Genomic DNA, 25431 nt, shown 5'->3' with positions numbered 1-25431 from the left:
ACTTCGGTTAGGCTGACAATCAATAAAATATTTTAAGATTTCATTTATTCAATATTATTCAAATAGATTTCCTACGATTCCAGTATATTTCTAGAGTTTTACTAGAAAAAAGTGATAGATCCCCCCTGACATTGCCTTTTTTACCTATGATGCCTAGGGAGCATGGTCTAAGCATCTCTTCCTTTTGTCATGCTTCCATGATTTTGTTCAAATCTGTTGATGTGTTTCTAGTGTGTCTTGTGAAGAGGCACTRTCACCTCACTGGCAGACTATGTGATTCCTTTGTATATGCAGCCAAGAATATTATCCATCTTTTCGGTTGTCACTTCACATATACAAGGACAGTTCTTATCTGCTGGGCATTATTACCAACTGTAGAATTTTTTCAATATATTTTTATTACAACAAACATTATATAAAAATGCATTCTCTTTGTGTCACTATTTCTATTAGTTTTTCAACCTTAACCTGATTTTATGTTAGATTTGCTTATTTTCTAGATAAGATTAGTTATGTAAAAATGAAGTAATATGTGAATTTGGAAGTTAATAGTGGGTACGAGATTGACAGCCTAGGAAACAGATATCCTCTTCCTCTTCACAGAAGCAGTCTTTGTGTTTTAGATTTTTTGTTCTTGCTGCTGGTCCCCAAAACCCATAATTAAATATCCTCTGCAATTTAGTTAAAATGCTTCTTACCCCTTAATCAAGATCATCATCAAAATTATTGAAAGACTCACAAAGCTTATTTAAAACATATAAAGTAAGCTTAGACTTAGGCACCTAAATTTTGAACTCCTAAATTAAAGCAGCAAGTTTCTCAATCAGGAGTAGATCATACGACTGACAGTAGTTTCAGGCATAGCATTTTCTCTTTCTAACATTCATTCAGTAGTTGAGCAGAGGCTGTAGCACACTAAAATCCCATTTGGTTGCTTATCTACTCAGCTTTTCTTTCAGTGTGATTTTATTGCTACACACTGCACCATCAAGACCTTGATTCACAGTGGATAATGTCATCACACAAAAAAACCAAAAGGGAAATACCATGCAAAGAACTAACTGTTTGGCTGGAGGCTGAGGAGGGAAGGAAGGAAGAGGGGACAGTGTATAACCCAAATCTATTAAACACCTATTTCTTAACACTATTGATTATAAATCATCACAAAGAAGTAAAATTCTTTGGAAGTTTTCTGTCTGATGCATTTGAAGATGTTAGTCAGTGCTTATAACCACAGAATTAATTCCATATGACTCCTATGTACCAATATTATGATATTTTAGAAAATCATTTGTGATATTAAATTAGTGAAGTAAAAGTAAGTCATCAAAGATGGTTATGATAGAGAAAGAAAATAGTTCTTTGTTTATATGCCCTTGAGATTTAACATTCTTATTCACCAAAAAATGAAAAAAGAGGTGGTGTCATTCATTTATACGCAGAAATGCCAGGCATTGCTAAATATAGAAATTCTGTTTTTATTTGGACCTAGAAGTCCAACTGGAAGTTCACTCATTGAATAAGAGGTTGATGCGACTTCTGGAGTGCTAGAGAAATCATTTAGGGCTGACATGTAGAAAATAATTGACATCTGAGCCAACTATTTTCCAATGGAAGGACTAGCACAGTGTTTAATATGCCCAAGACAGCCTAAGTCTTCTAGGAGGCAATCAGCTGCATTTTATACCAGCTGGAGCATTTGTATTGTTTTCATATTCAGTTTCGGATACAGTGAATTATGCTAATTGAATAGATGGCATTACAGCCGCTAATTAAAATACCCCAGGATGCTAAACCAACAGGAAATAAATTTATACATGAACAATACCAATCTAAAACTTCACTATACAGTGATTTTTGAGACTTTTTTTTTTCTTCAGGAATATAATGAGGTACCTGAAGCTTTCTTGATGGCCTTCATGTAGTATATATCTTAAATTTTATCTCTGATTTGAATTTGTTGTGCTCAGTCCTTTGTGAGACTTGCTCATGAGACTTTTTGGGGGGGCAATGATGAGCATTTGGAGGGGTGAGTTGTGAAATAAACTACATTATAACAGAATTCTATTCACTGGGGAAAGCCACCACGAGTTTTTCCAAACAGAATCAGCCTGCAATTCAATCTAGTTTCCAAGCCTTCACTGACACTGTGTGGCAAAGGTAAGAATAGCAATTATTTTGCTTAAAGTTCCTCTCTTAATTCTGATAGAAGAAACTGAAGGCATCAGTGTGAGAAATTTCATTATGAGGAAGGAGTTACGAGAGTCTGATTATGTAGCCACTGGAAAACCAGATGCTTTTTGTGCAAACTGACCTGTTTTCACTTATAGGAAGGTTACTAACTGTAACTTAGAGCATTTTTATAAAATAAAAAGTAAAATACAGAAAATAATAAAATAAATTATGCAAGTAATTACATTCCAATAGAGAGTTATAACAGTTTTGAAGGACTATACATAATAAAGGAACTTTTCTCAGATTAATTTCTCACATTTTTCTCTCACTTTTCTTCGAACTTCTGATCCTCTCTTCTGCCCATGTTAATATCATGTCTTCTGCTTTCTAATTCAGACTTATAGCTGGGTGCATCAAAGGTCATGTAGAAGATTTGCATATAATGTTAAATCATGCAATGTTAAATTCAGCGCTATTTTTACTAGTTCACAGATTTTCATTCGATGTCCAAAGAGTTTTATTTAAGACACTATATTGTGCCCTAACTAAACAGACATCCTCTTAATTCTGTGGGGTCTTTCAGTTTTTTGGGGGAAGACTAATGCTGGCCTCATCTCCAGCTTTATAATTTTGGATTATTTTTTGGTAAAATCCAGTTCCAGCTGAGTATCTTTGCTATCTGTCTCTTCATTGCTTCTCTAAGCTCCGTCGAGAGCTACTGCTCTCTGCCGTTTCACTCAGGTTGGTAGATAGCATTTCATACTCTGAAACTTCCTGTGTTTAGCATATTTCTTTAGGCCTTCTATGGAAGCTGAGTGCCTCTACTTCCTTGCAGGACTGGCTGAAATGGAGATAGAAATGCAAATGTATATTAAAAGGAGTGAGAGAGTAGTAGAGAGAAGACAAAATCTCCCTGTTCTGATGCTTAACTAGTTATAATATATTCAATGGCATATTCAGACTGCTTTGTGCTCCCAGAAAAAGATTAGCTTTTGAACATAGGATGGAGACACTGTCTTGAAGATCTGTTAGATCATCATATATGAATGAAGCTGTTGTCCAGGACTGTTGAACAAGCTTAGCGCTCTAGTAGACTCAGAAAGATATCAAGTCTGGAGAGGAATATATTGAACTAACTTTCTGTCATTTACGTCAGTCTGTCCTATTCATAGCAAATCCTTATAGTTCTATAGTTTAACATTTAAAGAAAACACCATATACTAGCGCTGGTTGAAAGCAGTACTTCAACCAGCAGAGGGCAATGAATTGGGGGAAAAAAGACTGACTGTCATTTTTAAAATACTTTCTCTTCAGAGGATTTTATAACAGCCTCTCTTGCATATACTCATTTTCTGTATACATTCATGCATCTATATTACTACTCCCTGAGTAGCAAGGGGAACAGTCTTTTATATTTCTCTGAGGAATAGCAGGCGCTGAAGTTCATCTAAATTCTGTCCTTGATAAGCAAGTGTGATATGTAAGTCTTAGTACAAAGCTGAGAATTCAGAAGTCCATGTTTCTTATTCTGGGCCTGATTTACTCAATGGCCTTTGCTGACTTCTGTACTGTGCTTTGCTTTCCTCACATCTGAGACAAAAAAATTTCTTAGCTCCCTGTCAGGATTCATTTCCTCGTACTGATAGAAACCTTTGAATACAAATACATGCACTCAAATACATACATTTGGATACAGGCAAAATGTTATGAATTCATTTTTGGTACTGTTTGTGGCCAATGAGATTAATCTCACACCTGTTACTTTTTGTGGATTTTTTTTTAAAACCAAAAATAATGTTTGCAACTATGTTCTTTTCCACAAATACGGCAGCACAGAAATAACAATGGGCTTTGTCAAAGAGTATACATATCTACTTAAGTCTGGTATATTTAGGCACTGACATCCTCTGCTGGGAAATAGGCACTTGTGTGAATCGGTTAGCAGTGTAGAACATATAAGACTGTTGAAACTATAGCATAAGAACAAACCAGCTGAATCCTGAACCTTTAAAACAATATGTTATTTAACAGTTTCTTATTGTTAAAAAGTAGTAACTATAGAAAAACATGGACACTTGATAAAACTTTTGCCTAGGACAAGACAGGACCATACTTCTAATATGAAATAAATTCAAAGCAAAGAGAAATCCAGAAATAAAAACCAGAAGCATTATCATTATTGAAAGTGAAATGGCATTTCCATTTTTTTTCCAGCATTTCCTGATGTCAGCAAAATTCCAGAGAGGCAGCATATATTATCTCCCCTGTTATATGCTACCTCTTCACTACCTCAACTTATCATTAGTCATTGTTGTAAGTTATAACTGTAGTAGTCCCAAGCATCAAGTAAAAATGGCAAAGTCTTAAACAGTTATTTTGTAACTACCATATGATGCTATTCAAATAATTACTTCATTAGGTAACTTAAATCACCTAAATGATCAGTAAAGACAATTAATGTGACATTTCCTTTAAGCTTTGATTTAGAAACACTACCTTTCAGCTATCTGAAGCCACAGCTAAGAAGAACTGAAATTCTGTATCTACAAAGAACACAACAGAAGAAATGAAAAATGTAACAGTTTTTCTCCAAAAACAATCCAAGGACAGGAAAAGGCTTTGTAGGGACTATTTGACTTGAATTTACAGTGGCATGACAGATGTATATCAAAGATTAACTTTAAGCAAGCTATATTTTGAAGTCCTAGATTTTGCATCCCAGTCTGCACAGGTTACAAGAAAAGAGCAGCACCTATTTTGGCACAGAGGACTTTTAGATGAAACTTGGAAGCCTACATCATAAAAGGGTAGTTGATAAAATCGGCTTCTCTTAGAGAAAGTGGAGGCCACCTAGACCCTCTCTACTTGCCCTAAATTATCCCTAAATGTCCAAACTTCCTTCATGAAGGAATGTGCCAGTCTTAGTTCCTACTAAAGCTTTAGGAAAGTCTTGAATCAATATTGTGCCAATTTGGGGGCAAGGCACTCTGGCAATTAAGTTGTGATCCAATTTGAGGAACATCCAGAAAACAGCAACAAGGATAAGTGCAACAGTTCTGAAAATGATTATCAGTAAAAGGTGAAGATATTTGAAGTTTTATAGCCTGAAGAGATGACTGGGAAATGATGCGACAACAATCTTTACATATGTGACACATTGCCTAAAAGAAAAACTGTTCTTCATTGCCATCTATGTACAGAATATATACATATATATATATGTATGTATATATCAGCAAAGGAGAAGTAGATTAAAAATACAAAAACTTAACATATTTAAGATAGGCATGAAATCTTCCTCAATAATAGACTTTTAAAAAAAGAACTTGCCAAAAATGGCTTAGTGGTAGTCTTACTATAGTAGTGTTGGCCTAAAGACTTAAGCAACATAAGATCTGCGACAAGGTAAAGTAATATATTTTATTATATCAGCTGATAGCTGGAAGGTGAACATAAGCTTTCAGGTACACCATCCTTCTTAGGATCTAAAGAAGCACCTGATCTTAACAGATTACATATCTTACAGTCTGTCTTTTTTCAGCTATGTTCATTAGTTTAATAAGAGAATGGCTTAGCTCTAGCTGATTTTATTTTGGACGGCCTCCTGAGTACCCTTCTATTCCGTTATCTTCTTAATATATCTAAGTTAAGCCTAGTGCTATATCCTGAAAGATTAATGAGACTTTGAATCTGGACATGAAGACAATTGTGTTAATAGTTACTAAAGTTAGTACTTGCAGTAAGATAGGAAGCCTTATATATCAGATTAATATTTCTCATGTTATGGTCTTTGGAGAACTATTTTTTCGTGTGTTGAGATTCTCTCTATGTACACCCTTGTTTCCACTCTAACACATAGCACATATATTTTTTACTCTAAACTACATACTCAAGTATTCTTTATTAAGCAAAAGACACATTTCCTTAATTCCACAATGCAAAATGTTTTCCTGTTGAAGCATTACCTAGGTGATTCACTGCAACTAACCTTTCTTTCCAAATTCAGTTTGCACTGCAGTGTGGAAGAATCATCACATGCGGACAGTTACCAACTATTTCATAGTAAATCTCTCTCTGGCTGACATTCTGGTCACAATTACTTGTCTTCCAGCGACTTTAGTAGTGGACATCACAGAAACTTGGTTCTTTGGGCAGCCTCTCTGCAAAGTGATTCCCTACTTACAGGTATTGTATTACTGTGTTTGCACTTACATTACCACTGTTATGAAAAAGAACAAAAGAATATTACTAATCAAGAATATGTGACGAAAGTTTCTCTCTTCTGGAGTAGATAACCTCAGAACACCTGCACAGGACTAGAGGACTGTTTCACTTGTGAATTATTTTTCTGCTTAATAAATATTGTTCTTGATGCAACTGATTGGTAGACTTGGGCAATATACCTACTGGACCAATTGCCTGATGCTCTTTACTCCGTGAGATCATTTAATTAATTCAGAAAGGACACAAAGTAATAAAATGTACATAACTAGAATTACAGGCATTCATACTCTCCATATGTGGACGTGAAAGTCTATTAAGTACCCATGACAGAGGATCAGACCTTCTGAAGAACTCTGAACTGAGTTTATACATTCTTATATGGTTAGTGACTTACTGAGCATTATTTAGAAATAGTCAAAGTATCCTCGTGCACTGGGAGGTGATCACATTGTGTTCCTTAAGCAATTATTGCCACTGTTCATTCATTATCAGGGGCCTAAATTGTGAGAACATTTCCTTCAAAATGATTGGCACCTTTTCTATCAGGTTGGATTAACAAACTGGATATAGTAGAATGACAAGCTGTTTAGTCTTTCAGTCATTATAAATCAGAAGAATTCAGCAGAATTCTGAATATATCCAGCACATTTAATATTTTCAGTGGATACACTGTATGTTCAGGCTAAAGAGCCAGATTATCAAGGGGAATCGTTCTCCAGCAAGTATATACTGGATAGAATCAAAATCACAAACTTCTTTCAAAGCCTCCTTTCTAGTGGAAGAGAATCTGAAGAGAAAATGGAATGATTGCCTAATATACAAGTGAAAGAATAAAACCAAAGTCACAGATCACTTCCTATATTGAATAGGAGGGTAAAATGACTTAGTTTGCTGCAGGCTGATTGTTTTTTCTTGAGAATTTCCATTCTTCTTGTTAAAAATTGAAAAGCAAAATGATAATACTGGAATCTGAGTATAGCATAGGAAAACAAAAAAAAAGTATTCTACAAAGGAAAAGAAGGATCTAATTAGTGGTATTAAATTTTCAGATAATGTTTTTGTAAATTCTAAGTTGCATGATTGTATTCTTACAGCATCTGACCCTGCTACACCTCTTCAGCTTGGGTAGCACCTTGATTTGTGAACTGTCCTATTGATTCCAGCGGGACTGAAGCAGATGGGACTATCACACAAAATAAATAGGAGATTTGTACATTAGTTTGTAATTCTGTAAGGAGTGATTTTAAAGGAAGACTTTTTTTCTGGGAATAATGTCTATTTAGTACTGCAAATGGACAGGTGACTATATTGAAAATATATTTTTTAAAGCTGAGAAAGTTTATATATTATTGTCTTTTCTTTAGACAGTTTCAGTCTCTGTGTCTGTACTAACACTGAGCTGCATTGCTTTGGATCGATGGTACGCAATTTGTCACCCTTTGATGTTCAAAAGCACAGCCAAGCGGGCAAGGAATAGCATTATAATTATCTGGATTGTGTCCTGCATCATAATGATTCCTCAGGCTATTGTTATGGAGTGCAGCAGTGTGTTCCCAGGACTAGCCAATAAAACCACCTTATTCACAGTGTGTGATGAGCACTGGGGAGGTGAGTGTATCATTGACCATTAACACTGAATTTGTACTGCTGCTATGTAATAAATATATCAGGATATATTAAAAAGAAATCAGGTTGTATAAGCATATCATAAAGTGTTCTTAATTATATAATCTTTCCTAGAACTACTGCTTTTCAAATACTTTGAAATTATATTTTCTTTTGTATTGCTAAAAGTACATTTGAAACCAAGTTTAAATGGATGAGGCTGTCTTGTGTCTTGACCATGTTAATGTCTCCCACAGGGGAAAAATGTTCCCGCCCTTCAATGCTTATGCTTATATAATTCTCACTGATTGATGGACATTGCAGATAATCCAAAGGCTGCAATATTTAGCCATCAGAAATAACTACATGAGAATAGAACTTCTGTTTACCTGGGATACCGATTTTGCTAACTGCGGTTTGATTTAGTCTTTATAGAAATCTTCTGGGACTTCAATGCAAATTGTATATCACTACTGAATTTAGAGATATCATATGGGGTAGAAAGTTAGTTTACAATTTTGAATTTATTATGGACAAGATTATTTAAGTAACTTGGAAGATGTAATCAGATTCAAATGATTTCATCCAAGAAATGTTATTCTGCCTGTCGAGATTAACTTTGGATCTAACTTGTTCTGTGTTTGAATTTAACTCTGAGAATTTCTAAGGGCTGCAAGGGAGCAACTACCTTTTTTTGACTTCACCTAGCAAGTAGTGCTAGGCACCCCCTTGAATCATTCAGACCCAACTGTAGTGGGCCTTGGCACATCTTCAGTGCTAATAGAGTATGAGAGTTACATGCTGTGACTGACACTAGATAAAATGACCACCAGTAATACCATTAATCACACACACGAAAACAAAGTCAAGTTTGCCAAAGCATATAACTAAAAGGTGCTTGGCCAATAGCCTCAAGGCAAACTAAAATACAATCAGATTCTTTCAGAGCTGTCTCTGTGCAGAGACTCTAGTCCTGTGAACATTTAAGATAAATTAAGGCCCTTTGAACTGATGAGGACTCTTCCATGTGCTGTTCTGAAAGCTCCTCCTCTACTAACTGCCTCTGCAGGACTGGGGGGAGGGGATGAATGACAAGATGCCAGGCATCACATTCCTTGTTCTTTATCTCCTTGTTCCAGCTGGTCGTCTGGAACAAGGCAATGGCTTGTAGACATGGCCATTTAGGTAGTTGGCAGCTGTTCCAGGTAAAGGTGTGCTGAAAGTTTGTAGCTTAATGGAAACCTCTGTTAATCTATGAGTATTGTACTCACTGTTTCATTGAGGAGGACATATCTGCTCTTTACTTCTAATGTTCTTTTGTCATCTGTGAGCAATTTTGTATCCCAATCTGCTGCTGGATGCTGCAGTATTTATGTGACTGTTTTCTTTCATAGCATTCACTCAGGGTACAATTTGTGTTCATTCATTTTGTTTGAGAGCTAATTATCCGTTCATCATTTCAAAGTTAGATCTGCAGCAAGGATTCTTTTAATCAGCCTAGGAAATGAAAATGATGGAAAGCTCTGCTGTTAATTAATTAGGGAGTCCAAAGAGCATTTTATTAGAACATAATCCCAAAATTTCAAGGCCTATATTGGCCACTTTTTGATTTCCAACAGAGAAGTTGGAATTTCAAACTACGGAGTCTGTAGTAGCTCTGAAACTATTTTGAAAAGTGGTTTTTATTCCTTACTTGGCTAGAATAGTTGTAGCTCTCAGATATACTTGAGCTGAAGCACCCATTATATAAAAGAAAAAAAGCTTCCACACGTGTGTGCAAGACCCTACCCTTCCAAAATGAAATCTGCTGATTATATTACGAATCTCAACTCAGACTTCTGGAGAGGTAGAAAAGGGTTTGACAAAGGCAAGTACTTACATATAGAACAAAGTTTTTTCTGTGTTTGGCTTCAGAAATGAAGTATCAAAACTCTAGAATGACTTTTTGGTTTTTGAGGGTTTTTTAATTAATATTGAATATAAAATAAAAATAATTTTACATTAAAAATACGTGGAAGTTTTCTGAAGTAAGAGATTTTTATTTCACATAAAAATAACAATCTTACTTTTATACTGCTACATTTTTAAGGAATTATTCTTCTAATGGTAATGCAATGCGATTTCTAATTACTCTGCTGGTGCATTTTAGCTATCTGTAAAATATTAATCCTCTCTTTAGTCTTTCTAATAATAGGTTATCACTGGCTTGATAGAAGAACCTTTCTGTGTTTAAATAGGTTGCTCATATAATAGAAGAGTTTAGTAACTGTAATATTAGCCAGGTATTACCAATGAGGATAACAGAATATAATATGTTAACATCCTTTTCAGACTATGGGGAAGAAAATGTCATTAGCATAAGTAATTTCCATTCAAATTAAAATATCTTAAGACAAAAAATTGGGCCAAAGCATAAAAGATCCAGTTCTACTAAGGGCTTGGATTTAAAATCAGACAGACCCCCAAACAGAAGAACAAAAAAATAAGGATAACAAGGCAGCAGTTTGAAAAGCCTGGTGAGGTTTGAGGTCAGAGGAAGTAATAAAGAGCTAATACTTGCAAAGAATAAGGTTATTTTTCTGTGCATGTTTTGACTGTGGAAAATATAGCTAGCAAGCTAACTAGCAAGAGGTTGAAGGAAGATGAAATTCTTATTCCTAAGAATAAGTCATATTTGAAAAGAGAAAGTGAAGATGTAGAAACTGCACACGCTCAAGGAACTCTGAGAAAATTCTATAGGAGAGTCAATTTGTGTGATGAGGAAAGGGATTACATTTGAGTGCTTATTGCTTTCTTTACAACTGCATATCCCTGTCTAAAATTAGGGTACTTCTGATGAAGCCTTTGCAGAATATTGCATGTACTTCAACTATCATATGTCCCAAGGGTATTGAACTGAACTGTAAATTGCTGAGGTTAGGACTCTAGAAGGGGGTGCTTAACAACACTTCCCAAAGTGTTATGGAAGCCTATACTTTTGCAAAGGCAAGGTTGTTGAAACATGAGATACTGTGGAGGAGTAACAGACAGGAAGCTGTGTTCAGGAAAATGTAAGAGACACCAAAGCAAGTGACAGTGCTGCACCCTACCCRAAGTTAGATGCAGCTATCGAAATCCACATAAGTCTGGTGAGTGGCTGGAACGACTATCTTTTCAATGCTGTGACAGTTGGGTTCCCTTAACAGTGATCAAATAGTGGCCACCCTGACTAATAATAATATTTCAAGTATGCTTTTGGAGAGCTGCCAGCAACTGAAAATAGAGCAATAGTTCAGCCTAAAACAAGGCTCAATTTATTTTTAATTGCTTCTGGCATTCCTGAATATGAAATTCATTGCCAATTCTGGGCTGTTTTTTTTTCATTTCTAGGACTGCCTAATAACAATATTTTATTTGAGAATGTAGAAGAATCCAACATGTGATCTAGGCAGACTCATTTAAGTTAGCCATAGTTCTATAGAAGTCTGTAATTGCTATGTGCTGAATTTGATGATAAAATGCCAAAGTAAAAGAAACATATCTTGAAACAAGTTCATCATGTGTCCAAGCTGGCTAACCACATTCTTACAGAGCTGTTCATGAAAAGCTCGTGTTCGGGATGTGTTAGCCAAAGTGTATTAGCCAATCTCTTAGTGTATGATAAAAAGAATATGGAGATAATTCTTTCCCAGTACTATGTGGTTGAATGGAAACAAAGGGAAGACTCTCTGTATTCCATTTCCTCCTAGATTACTCATAAAATAGTAGAAAAAAAACATATTTTCTTAATTCTAGGGAAAGTAACACAGCTAAAAATTGTATTATTACATGCAGGTAATATATCCTGTTTATTTAAGTATTCAGTTGGTAAGTTGGTTCTATGATACTAATTATTACCTGAAGTGCAGAAGAGAAACCAAAAAGATTCTAAATCTTGATCCCTGACTCTTCCTTAAGTGTACTTTTCAACTATTAAACATACATAACAATAATATTACGTAGTGTTAGAAACTTTGAGAGTTCAGATATGATCTAAAACAGGCTAATTTAAGGGATAATAAAGAGCTCATAAAATTCTAGTGTCCAGAATAAATGCAAGGAATAAGATGTGAAATGAAAGTGATTGAAAATGTGGAATTTAAGGCAAGACTTCTGGGCCATTTTTATGCAGAAGTTAGAATATTGTTAATACTAAATTATGCTTTGCAGTATCATGAATTGATAATACAAGTGTAATATATCAGGTTTTAAAATGTGACTTCAGAATTAGCAAGCTGTAACTACAGTAATATAGGAACATAAATCAGAAGGCACTGTGTTGTGTAGTCAGGTTTTCTCTACTGTGGGCATCCAGTTTCTAATATCCCTATTCATCAAGCTTTATCTTAAAAGTGTACTTTTTTTTTTTTTAACCTGTCTTGCTTCTTCTTATTGGCTATTCCAAAGGGAAATAGAAGATCTCTGAGACTAGGGAACCTGGAATCTCTCCACAGATGCTCATAAAACCTTGATAGTCTTGTTATTTTTCCTCTATCAGTATTCTTAGGGAAGCTGTCAAGAGTCAAGGAATTTCATTATGCTTCTGTGGCTTACAGGATTATTTCATTTGTTGGACATATTTTGAGTTCATGGGTGTGTGTGCACATGCTTAGTGAAGAAACCAGTTTCACACCTCTTCCTCTTTGCTCAACTGAAAAACAGGCTGGGACTGGAACACTGTACTGAGAAGGAAGCTTTAAAACAAAGTTTTACATGTAACAGTCCCTGCAAAACAGGGATTATCCCTGCAAAACAGAATCCAGTAACACAGGAATCATTCGTTTTTTTCTTAAAAAGATGGTTACTGCAACTGCAAATGATCTACTCCTGTCCAAAAGCCTATTAAATGACCCATAGAAGGCAAAGGTGGTTTTCTCCTCTTCTGCTTGAGTGTAAGAGGATCAGAGGTTCCAGTCAGGCAGCTGATGTATCACCAAGCCCATAGGCTGATTGATGTTCTCATTCAAGGAGCTGGGAATTTACCCAGCTGATAAATGAACAGTATCCCAAACCAGTCCTTCCTCATTCTTGCCACTGTGATTATCAAACAGCTTTAAAGCTTTTCTATGGCTTAAGAAGCTAAACAGAGTCACTCTTCTTAAGGAAATGTTCTACAAAGTGCTTTACCCTGGGCGGAGGAGGGATAGGTTTCCTCTGATGTTTTGCAGCTGGTACTTTCCAGGTGGCTAAACTTCAAAGGCAAATGTTAGGATCTTCCTCTAACCTGGCTCATCAGCTCTTTGTAGATAGCTAGGCTCATTTAATGTTTCTCTTTATTTGGAATGCTAAACTGGAAGCCATAAACTCCAGATGGCCTTTTAAATACGTACTGTCCTTCTACCTGCAAGGGGCCTGGCTGCCTGCAGAATATTGATGAGGCATGTGGCACCTCCTTCTTAATAGAAAGAATGTATTCTCAAGCTCCCTCATTGACCTCCCATGATCCCAGTAAGTCATGTTACACCACATTCTCCTTAATCTCTCCACCTGTAAAGCATAAACAGCAGTATTTCCTTGCCTGACAGGATTGTTGTGGGGCTGCCTTCCCTGAAGTGAAAAATCATTTTGAGACTATCAGTATATATACAAACCTAAATTAATGCCAATTATAAATTAACTGCCCAGAATGATCTTCCTTCCTCAGGGACATTAACAGGAGCTAGTAGCTGTAGCTGCTCAGTTAAGAGTTGGTAAGTTGGTTTACTGAGGAATCTGAGAGCAAGTAAGAAGCCAAATCCTGCTGATCTGAATTGTATGAATCCTGATCCATCAAAGCTGTCAGCTGTCAGTGGCTATGTCTCTATTGCCTTTGCTAACCATGAACGTGTGCTAGATTTTGCCATGCCAAATTTCTATTTCCCTGATACAAAAGCTCTTCTGATTGGTGAACAATTTCTCTTCTGCTACATACAGTAGCTTTGTGTAATGTCCATTCCATTTCTGAGGCTGTCTGTAAATGTTTAGTTGTAATTAATATCAACGTTTGAGAATTCTAAATTACACTTGGTAGTACAGAAGTGAAATTAAGTTTTCCAAGTACCCACTGCATATTCTGCTGTAATCTAAAAAGGAGGACTCTGATATAACATTCTTAAAATCATAATATAGTCACAACTCTTGTAAGATATTCCTCTCTGATCAAATAATATCCATAAACTGTCTTTTGAAAAGAGGTCACAAAATGTTAGGACACAAGGGTAGCAAAATCATTCTTGTTAAAGTAGAGTGAAATCTCAGGAGTTTCCTAACTTTAGAACACTTGACAGAATACATTCTAGTTTTTATTTTTCCGCATGTAGTTATAATAATATATTACTAAGTATAGCTTGAAGATGCATTTATTCCACCATTGGAAAAAAATAAAGAAAAAGAAAAATGTTTTGAGAAATGCCTGCCTCTCCTCTCGTTGATATTCTAGTGTGCATGCACTTCTGTGCTGTAGTCTATGTTCTCTGCTTATGAGAGACTATACAACTCACTCAGAGATTAATAGCAGCCCTTGCAGAAGGAAAACTAATGATAGTTACATAACCTCTTAAATACATTAGATGATGAGATAGTTCAAATAACTGGTTAACTACTGATAGATAATGACATGTTCTATCTTATTTAATACAGCAAAAGTGTCTTACAATTGGCTTAAGTTTGCTCAAAATGTTCTTAAATTGGCTCAAAATACTTTTAAAATGTATGTATATTTAAATATACTCTTTCTGTTTGAATTCTCTTTCCAGCTGAGGTTTACCCCAAGATGTATCACACATGTTTTTTTCTGGTGACATACATGGCACCACTGTGTCTTATGGTGTTGGCCTATTTGCAAATATTTCGAAAGCTGTGGTGTCGCCAGGTAAGTCACTTCCACTAGCTCTGTTTTCTTGCTTTTGTGACAGTGTGTCTGTTCTCGTGTATAACCTTCTTCATATATTCTGTAACATCCCTTAGGATCTATCTTACAAAGATTTTTACACTCAGCATTATTATCAAGTTCAGTCATACTGCTGGGTACAGCTCCCCAGGTTAAGAGCTAAGATGCATTTAGAATAATATTATATTTGATGTGAATTATAACAAATAATTGCAATAGTTTATAATGTGAACATATAATTTCTCAAGCTTCAAATTAGAAAGACAGATCAGAAAACAAATAACAAAATCTGAACAACAAATAAGCAATCAAGCTCACAAAGAATATTTGAATTGAAGTGCAAGAGTGATATGAATTGTTTTCAGGAACATTTTTCCAATAACAGCATTTCAAAGTGATTTTAGCTTGCTTGAGAGTCATTTTCTGGGTGCATGCAGTGCTGTAATCAATCRTGCGTCAGTTCATGGTTCCATCTGCTATACTGCTTTGCCCTGGATTTACTGATAGCTATCACCCCTCTAGTTGTCATTCTATAAAGGGCAATAAACTCACCTTGTTGAAGATACTAATGGAAGATATTCCCTGTCCTGTCCTCTCAAACAGCTCTAACAATGGCTGTCATTTGGCTGTCAGATAGAAGTTCCACCTGAATACAAAGAAAAACTTCTTTATTGTGCGGGTGGCAGGGCAGTGGCACAGGTTGCCCAGAGAGATTGTGGAGTCTCCTTCTCTGGAGATAATCAATACCTTCCTGGACTTGATCCTATGCAACACGCTCTAAGTGACCCTGCTTGAGTGGGGTTGGACTAGATGATCTCCAGAGGTCCCTTCCAACCTCAACCATTCTATGATTTACATCAAGATACAAACATTAATTATTTCTCTCTCATCATTATGTTTGATACTGTCTGAATTTGAGACTGTCTTTTCTTGGGCATAATACAGAAGCACCACATCAGAAGCATATTCTGTACAGTTCAATTTAATCCTTTAGAGAAATCACGGGTATACTTTAAATTTCGAAGTATATGTATGTTAAAAATAAAAATCAAATTTCRAAGTATATAACTGCTAAAATAAAAATCAAATCTCATACTGACAAAACACATATCTCATGCAAATAATGAAAATATAGGAAGAAACAAAATTGGCTTTAAGTCATTCTGATACYATCTGTTCATCAGAATAACAGTTATTCTCATTTCTAATCGTATTAAGGTAAAACAAAAGAAAAACCTTGCTGTTTTTCCTTTAAGTTATTATTTTTGTTTTTAATTCCTCACATTTATAAGATTATATAATAAGATAGGTTCAACATAAAATTTAATCTTTACAGTTTGAGGGGACTGTCTTCACCAGGGAAAAAAAAGGCTTACCTCTGTTAGTTTTGAAATTGAGTTCAGTCTAACATAGATTTAGGATGGTTTGTGTTGTTGAATAATTATCTCTCTTTTTGTCCTCTAGGTCCTAATGACTTTATCACTATTATCTTTCTCTTCTATGCAATCCACCTGTTATCTCAAACTAATCATTAATTAAGTTAATGCAAAACAATTATTCTTAACCTGTGCATGGTTTGATATTTGCTAGTTAAGATTCAGAGCAGAAGTGTCTGGAAACTTACCTATTTTGTTTTTTTCCTCCAGTCGTATTAGTTGGCCTAATTAAAGATATTATCCCTATACATCTTGCCCACCGATAAACAAGGTTAGGATGATTCTTGTATAATTTCTTTTCCCTAGTGGCAAAAAGGCAAATGCTGCTATGGCCTTAGAGCTATCAATGATGGAAAATTGCAGATGTCTGTTTTCCTGCATAGATGATAGCACTATGTATAAGGGGCCACACTAAGTGAAATTAAAACCACTTCACATCTATTAACAGCTATGACTTGGCTGTAAATATCAAGCATTTTTCTAAGTGAAACAGATGTGCTGTAATCAGTCTTGTAGAGTAAATGAATACAGTGGTCTACATGTATTATTTCACAATAGCTTCAAATAAATCATGCTGTTTACCACAATTTTAGTTAAATATGGTGATTCACTTGTGAGCTACAATGAACTTCTAGATGTATGCAATAGAATAAATATTTCAAACAGCAAAATCTATTCTATGCCTTTTCTAAAGATTATTTTTTAAAATGGAGTATGTTGTACAAGCAAATTTCAGATGACTAAAGTTAAGACAGAGTCACAAGCCATCCCTACCATAGTATGTGCACTAACTCTTACAACTAATGATTATGTCTTTCAAGCTGGTCTTTGTATAAAAGCATAATAATCTTTAAACTAGAGATTCATCCTTGTGAAAGCAAGAACAATTATGCCATAGATACCAGTGATTTTGAGTAATTTATTTTAATTACTAGCAGGGAAGTGGTGACTTAGAAGACTATGTTCTCTTGTGGATTTTAAGGAGGAGATTAAAAGTAACATTTGAATAAACAGATAGGACTGAATGGTCTTATGATAAAAATGTTGGTATATAATTTATATATTATCTAGTTGCGTACTATATACTTGGATATATTGATGCTCAAATGCATTTACACTAAAGCCTTTTTTATATTGATAAGCAGGAACCCTGCTCCTTTTTATTTTGGCAGTTGGAATATATCCTTGCTGTTATTACATCTGGAGAGATTTCTTTTCTTCTTCAATAAATCACTTGATAATGATTTGAGGGGTCAGGGAGAAGGTGCATAAGATGGTAACACTGCAGCTTTTAGTACCTGTTAGGACACAGCTAGTGAGTTTTTTGTGAGTTATTGACATTATACAAATTCTACACATTTATCTCTATAACTGATTCCATAATAAAAGCAAATGTGTACATTATGCTGGCAAGTGTATACTTGCTAGAATACATGTGTATATTTACACATATGCATATCGTAAATGTATCTGTACACATACATACGTAAACACACATAGTTATGAAGTGTTATGCTCCTTAGATGGTGCTGGTTTAGCCACCTTTCCATGGATTTTTTCTTCTTTTTTTCTTTCTCCTTGAAGTTCTTGCTATATTATTGCTTACTGGCCTGCATGTAACAAAGCCCAGTTATTTGCCAAGTAAAGACAGAAAAGAAGAGAGTTTTGCAGAAACACCTCCATACAAACTCCTGCAAGATCCAGCAATGTGATATGTAGTACAGTTAGTTCATATATTGTATCACAACTCCTATTTTTAAACAACTCTTGCTATTAAAGACTGCTTGAGTAGCAGGTAAGACCTTTCCACCTGCACAGACACAAGCACTGTATGCAGTCGTGTCTTAACATTTCTGTAGGAATAGTTATTTGCAATTTTGAGCCAAGACACCATTTTTTTTATCTGAGCTGTATTTAACGACTAAAAAGGTTGATCACAAAATTCACAAAAACTGAATCTTTAGCATAATGAGGAGGGTGAGATTAAGACAGATTTGGTTGAGCTTCTCTGCTTCTATCTCCTTTTCTGATCAGTTCTTGCTGCAAATATGGTAATGTGTGTGACCAAAAAGGAAGAAGAAACATTTTGGAATTAGAAGAACAGAATATCAAAATACCCCTGAAAACTCAGAATCAGAATCTTAGAAAGTGTATTATCTCAGTAGCGCAGGGCAAAGGCACACTACAGTAATATACTCCCTAACTAAGTAGGATAAGTCTCCTGGAATAGGACAGCCGGGTTTAGATGTGAAACAGACATTGCTAATGCTGAATGAGGAATATTCTGTAAAAATATTAAGGTCCAAATTTTTTGCTTTGTGTCCGTAAACACGTTGGTAAAAAATAAAATTTAWTTTGTATCCCCAGTTCTATTTAATTGATTTCATGCTCATTTTAATAGAACTTCACCAAAAGGTTCCAACAGTTGTAAGTTAGGTTTGAGARTGCTCATAAATACTAAATTAAGAGCATGTCTGTGCAAGGAAGCTATGCATGAAAGAAATCAGAGTCCAAATTTAAAATATAATACCAATTCTAGAATAATTCTACATTTGACTATTTTTATTTTAGAACAAGTCTTTTCCTTTAACTATCTTTGTTTCAGAAATAAGTATCCAAAATTTTATTTTCTTGTGGTCAGTTCGTGTGGATAAGCCCTAATTTTTTAAAATGACACAACAGAAGATCTGCATTCTACAGGTACTTTTAAATATGAATCACTTTATAGTCATGGCCTATAGACTTTATAGACTTTATACTGTAAACAGTTGCACTACTCATGAATTAAAACTATGTTTGTGCCCCAAAAGTTTTCAGAAAGTATAATACTGAAATCATATTATGAACATCATTGTAATAGGGCCTCTGAGAGAGTTATTGCCATTTATAGTCTTTCACATTTGACTTCAGACAAGAAATAATTTTGAAGAGTTGAAGCAAAGTTTTTATAGGCTTATAGGAGAGTAGAGAAAGTAAAGACTGATTTTTTTTTAATAGCCTTAGCGCAGCCAAAGCAAAGTGTCTTTGGCTAACTAACCTAACTCTCCCTATACCTTGACACTCTTCCATGGTTCCCACTCTGTTCGTCATGGTATATACRTTCAGTGTGAAGACCTTTGCAGGGATATCCATATTTTAGCTATGACTTCTTTAACTACTTCATTGTCATTTAGGTTGCATATTTGAAAATTTTACAATATTCAAAACCATGTAGGCTTTAAATCCTTGTTTTCTTGTAATTGAAAAGCTACTTACTGTCTTAAATTAGCAGCATATTATTAGGGTAGATTATTCTGTTATATAAGAAAACATTTAATGTAGAACTTTACAGCAGTATAAATTTATAGTAGTAGAGTTGGTAAGTGTGACAGTCTGAGGATATAACCAAAGCAAAGTGTGTGAGAAGTGAAGACATCAATTGATATATTTGTATAAAGTGCCAATTTTTGTGCAGTGCTTCAACTGTGTCTGAAAGCTGGTTTGTTTCTTCCAGCTGCATCAATTAATTTGATAAAAAATAATACTTTTAAGTTTACCTTGTATATGTCAACATGGCTGATTTTTCTTGTTATAACTACCTACAGTGTTTGTTTCTCAAAGTGACGGTAGTGAGGATGCCATTTACTGTGTTCTTTTTTAGATCCCAGGAACTTCTTCTGTTGTTCAGAAAAAATGGAAACCTCTGCAGTCCTCAGCACTGCCCCGTGGGATGGGACAATCAACAAAGTCAAAAATTAGTGCTGTAGCAGCTGAAATAAAACAGATTCGTGCAAGAAGGAAAACAGCACGTATGCTAATGGTTGTCCTCTTGGTGTTTGCACTTTGCTATTTACCAATTAGCATCCTCAATGTCTTAAAAAGGTAAAAAAATGTAAATACTTGCTAAAGCTTTCTGCTAAAAATAATTCTCTGTAGTGTGATTTCTTTTATTCTGACAGGTTCTTTTGAGAGAGAAGCCTGTATATTTCATGATAAAGAAACTGAAAATAGACATAAGGTTGCAAAAAATACATAGCTAAACTATCGATAGTACAGAAATTGAAGGCTAGATTGTCAGAACTTCTGTTAGCAAGCTCTGATTCACGAAAATGGTGTAACATACCTGCACGTTGTTTTCTTTGTCATTTACATGGGATTACAGCTTGTTTGCTGTAAATGCACATGCAGGCTAACACTACCTAAAATTTGGAAGACTGTAGTGTTGTGATGCAGCCCTGAGGACAGAGAAATAGTGCTTCCTAACCTAAGCTCCATCATGTGCAATAGTAAGACCTTAGGCTAATCCCTCAATTTGTATATGAAGCTGATTTTTAACATTTTTACAATTTTCTGTTATGTTCTCATGGGACAGAAAATTGTTTACATTCTATTTTTTATATAGTGCTTAGCAGTTGGAGGCCTTGTCATAGTTTTGTCTTTAGAGACCTTTGGAATACTGATAAAGAATAACATATAGCAGAAGTTTCTATCTTGAAGCCGTTCGCTAATTTCCAGGGATAAAAAAAAATCTTAAAATAGAAAACCTCTTTTGCTGCAGGCTTGTGGTTGAGGAACATTTTATTTTTTAAGGAATAATTTCAAGTTGGACATGGAGGCTTAAATATATTCCACTCAATTCTGGCACTTTCCTAAGGCATAATTTAAATGCTTGTTCATCTTTGAGTCCTTTGACAGGTGAAGCAGAGAGGGAGATGTATTTTCCAGGTCTCTTAYGAGCAGAACCACAACCCACAGGAACTAGCAAGGCTGCTACTGCAGGAGTTTAGGCCCCTAGCTATATTTTCATTTAAATAGCAAAAGTTAGGTGCAAGGAATTTGGACAAAGCAGATTTCTCTGAAGGACAGAAACTGCTACTATGGCCTCTACAGCTCATTTCTGGGGCAAATTTAGTGCTATTCTAATTCCACGGAATGCCTATGTACAGGAGACTGAGCCCAGAGTTGGAAAGCGCAGTGACTGTAAGACAAAAGCAACTTGGCTGATCTATCAATCATTTACTTAAGCTATTTAGCAGAAAAATCATGCATCTGCACCCCTACAAATCAAAGTGCTTATAGACTCTATGTTGTACAAAACCATTAAGAAAAGAGGCTGATAGATGGGGAGAGGTCTTTATTCTCTCAAGAAAGCTGGCAGTTTTCTGTGATACTGCAAATAAGTCATCTGAGATAAATGTAGACGAGAAGTTGCATGTGGCTTCTTATATGATTTCTCATTTTGCCATCTTTCAGGTTTTCTTTTCTTTTCCCTTAGGGTTTTTGGGATGTTTAATCATGCTGATGACAGAGAAACTGTATATGCCTGGTTCACATTCTCACACTGGCTTGTATATGCAAACAGTGCAGCCAATCCTATTATTTATAACTTCCTCAGTGGTAAGTTGCAGTTACCTAAAATTCAAGTTTAATGTATAGCTTAAATGTAATGAGCCACAGCAAAGATTAATAGCTATGTAACACCAGCATAGTTCCTCCAGTGGGAGCTAGATCCTCTTTTTGGAAGAAGTTGCCTCATGTATCCCATTACTTTCAAGCTCTGTACCTATAAGTACACTAAGCAGTGCCAGGGCATGAGTCCAAGTGCTTGAATTTGACTGTCCATACCATTAATTCATTAGAAAAGTCCCTGGGGTGACTTTGGCCTGAAACAATTACTATTCCCCCAAACACTCCCTTGATACAATCTGGGAGTTAGCACAGGCCAGTAGCTGTCCACAGYTGACATTTTATTTGCAGCCATTAGATTTTACAGGCTGTGAGGGTTTAATAGTATGGGCATGGCCAGACGGTGCTAATTAAGTTTCAGGCCAGAGAACATGCCAGAATGCTTTTTAGTTTACTAATATGGATTTCTTTTAGTTTGGATTTGTCTTATTTGTGTTATCTGGTTTTATTTGGAGAGCAGAATGGTGGACCAGTTTAGGTCCTGATAGGTTTTTTTATTGTACGTAGTTTTAGGATGACTTGAACAATTTCCTCTGAGCTCTAAAAGCAGGTTAATGGGCTATCATAGACTTTGAATCTTCTTTTTAAATGTACTCAAGGTGAAATACAAATTAGCCATGCCTTATAAATTCACATATCAAATAATTATTCAGTCATTTAAGCCTACCAGTGCTTAACCATTTGCTTTCATTAGATATGTTATTAATCAACAAATCATTTACAGCATAATTTTAGAAGTCATTACGCTTTCTGTTCTGTCTAGCCAAGAATAATATGGGATTCATACTATATCACAAGTATGTTCTTATGAAGGTTGTATCTTTTCTCTCTTTCCCTAAGCTGTTAAAATTGGGACTTCCTACTTCTGTGGCATTAGAAGGGCATTTGCATATTCTGGGTTAATTTTGTATTAGTTAACTGCTTTTTTCTAATCTATAAGCTTTGTTGAAATATAGTTTATGGCATAATGTTTTAATGAGTTTTTTGTGATTGACAGGGAAATTTAGAGAAGAATTTAAAGCAGCATTTTCTTGTTGCTTCTTTGGCATTCGTCGTCACCATGATGAACGGCTTACCAGAGGTCATGCCAGTACAGAGAGTCGAAAATCTTTGACCACTCAGATCAGCAATTTTGATAATGTTTCAAAACTTTCAGAACATGTTGTATTGACCAACATTAGCACACTTCCAGCAAATGGTACTGCACCTATTCCGCACTGGTAGTATATTTGTCTCTATGTCTTTTGATGCTGTGTGGTTATAAATGATGATTTGCTCTATTTCCATTATCTGTCATCATTCTCCTGTTTGGCCCTGCCCTGTATTGACTTGTACACAAAAATCTGTAGTTCACAGTAGCATCCGGATCAGGAACAATCAGCTTAAACAATTTAAGAAAGGGGAATTAAATAAGTAATAGAACATGCTTAAAATGTTTAACAGTAAGGAAATTAAGATTTATGCATTAGAAATCCCCTTAGACTTCAGTTAGGGAGTCTTTGCTTAAAATTTGCAAGTGCGGTTTGGAACATTTTCTGGTAGATCATTTTCTAGTAGATCTTTTTGTTAGTAGATCATCTTTATGTTGTTAAAAGACAGCACCAGCCACAGAATGAGCCAGTCAGCTGCCTGTTACAAGAAATAAAATCACCTTAAAATTTATATTTTATGTTACAGGTATCACAGCTACACTAAGCCCATTGAAATCAGTGGAACTGCATCTCCACATACCAGGGATGAGTATGTCTTCAAATTTAGATGAAGCAGTGAGAGTTTCTGCAGAAGATACTGGTGCAGCAGAGAATGGAAAGTGGGACAAATTCATTCCTAATATAACTAAACTTACCTCTATGGAATTACAGCAAGGCTGACTTTGGCTCAATACATTTAAGACCACCTGAAAATGGCACAGTTTTAGCTGTGTTGCAGACTAGAACAACAGGACAAAGAAATTCCTTCAAAATGACTGCCTCTTCTATTTCTTCTCCGTCTTAGGGAAACCTGCTTACCTCAGTATGAGCTAAAGAACACATCTTTACAAGTCTTTTTAAAGATTGGATTGTAACAGACTTTGTAAATATTGTAGATATTTATTTTTATACATTTTAGATGCTGCGGAGCATTCTAAATTGTATCATATAAAGAACTATAAGCATTTGAAAGCAGTCTCAAACATAATTTATTTATATCCTGTTTCTATTAATGAGTGACTTATTTGCAAGAAATGCTTACTTATGCATTAGTGATATTCTAGAATTATTTTGCACTTTTACTGTTACTTCACTTGCAGTAAATTCTATGTTTGTTATGGAAGTTTCGGTTCAGATTGATTTCATGGTATTCCAGGTTACTTTACTAACATGACTCCTGGACATGAACCCAAAGTGCTGCAAGTCACACATGGTTTCATAATATTACACTAAATTGTCTTTTTTCTTTTTTTTCTTCAGACTGGAGTGCCTAAAAACCAACTACTTAAGTAAAACTTATGTGATACTCAAGGTGCTATAAGCTCAGAATTCCTACTCAGGCCAATAGGAATAACAAGTGTCAGCACCCCTGAAGAACAGGACATTAACTTTGGTGGTTCATTTTAGACCATAATGTCCACCAATGTTGCTCTAGATGATCTTAGGATCTTTAAAATAGAAAACATTAGTTATCTTGAATTTTCTATCTCAACTGCCATTTAATACTAGCGATCCAAAAAATTAACAGATTGTTTGCCGAGATAATGTTGAATTTTCAACACATATTAAACTAAAATATTCTTTCTGGAAATGTGAAGGAGATCTCATTGAAGTGCTAGATCAAGTACTCATGTATCCATTTTCCATTCATGGGATAAGCTCCCTGGCCTGGAGCTTCCTACCATGTATTGTAATTTTYCTTCTTAATGGGAAAAGATGGTGCTTCGCTAGAGACTTAAAACATGGCCTGCTGGTTAGAAAGAGGCTAATTTAAAAGGAACTAAGCTACAACCCTGGTGTGGCACTATTCTTAATTCTTGCATTTCAGATAAGATTTCACTTCTCAGAAGAAATTTTTGTTCAGTGGAAAGGGTAAAATGGGAGGGAATGCTTGTTTTTCTGTAAAAAAAATGAGCATTTGACATAGAACTTTTTCATAAGATCACATTTTGTTGAAAAAGCAATTTTTCATAGACAAGCTGTTATTGACTAACCTATGTAAATATTTTTTCTAGGATTTACTTTGACCTAAGCCATGTCATGTAATGTTCTGTCTACTGTGAGAGCTATAGTTTTATAAACTGCTTAATCACTTTATGCTTTAGCCTTCTCCAGTACTTGTTTTACTAAACATTGTTAAAATTTACATTGGTGTAAAGTGAGACAAAAATCTCACATTGTTTGTATATTAAAATTTTCTTTTTCTAATAAATGAATAAGGAGAAATACTTAAATGGAAATAATATTTAAATATCAAATAAAAGCATAGGAATTATTCCTAAATTCCTAGGTGTAAGCTTAATTTTCAAGCATAGCTATTACATCACTGTTATTCAAGGAAATTGGTTTACTTTGTCTCTTCTAAGAAAAGAAAATCCAAATAATTGTGGGAATGATAGTTTTAAACTGTGTGGAACAGGATATTATTTTTCTATATAATTTGAAATGATCAGACAAGCAGTTGCTGAAT

At 35.1% G+C, this 25431-nt stretch overlaps 1 protein-coding gene across 1 annotated transcript in view; it reads left to right on the top strand.

Moving 5' to 3' along the window:
• HCRTR2 (hypocretin receptor 2) overlaps positions 1-23642 on the top strand; it is a 31577-nt gene extending 7935 nt beyond the window's left edge. Inside the window, exons 2-8 of the mRNA XM_085324857.1 lie at positions 6182-6360; positions 7764-8007; positions 14757-14872; positions 19967-20187; positions 21581-21702; positions 22769-22969; positions 23449-23642. Coding sequence (XP_085180983.1) covers positions 6182-6360; positions 7764-8007; positions 14757-14872; positions 19967-20187; positions 21581-21702; positions 22769-22969; positions 23449-23642 — 1277 coding nt within the window. The remainder of the gene's footprint in view (positions 1-6181; positions 6361-7763; positions 8008-14756; positions 14873-19966; positions 20188-21580; positions 21703-22768; positions 22970-23448) is intronic.
• Positions 23643-25431: the final 1789 nt, after the last annotated feature.

Source organism: Rhea americana, unplaced genomic scaffold, assembly GCF_003343005.1.
Source record: "Rhea americana isolate MKP2758 unplaced genomic scaffold, rheAme1 scaffold_94, whole genome shotgun sequence".
Lineage (NCBI taxonomy): Eukaryota > Metazoa > Chordata > Aves > Rheiformes > Rheidae > Rhea > Rhea americana.
Note: the sequence above shows the minus strand (reverse complement) of the source record. Positions and strands in the feature narration are given on the sequence as shown.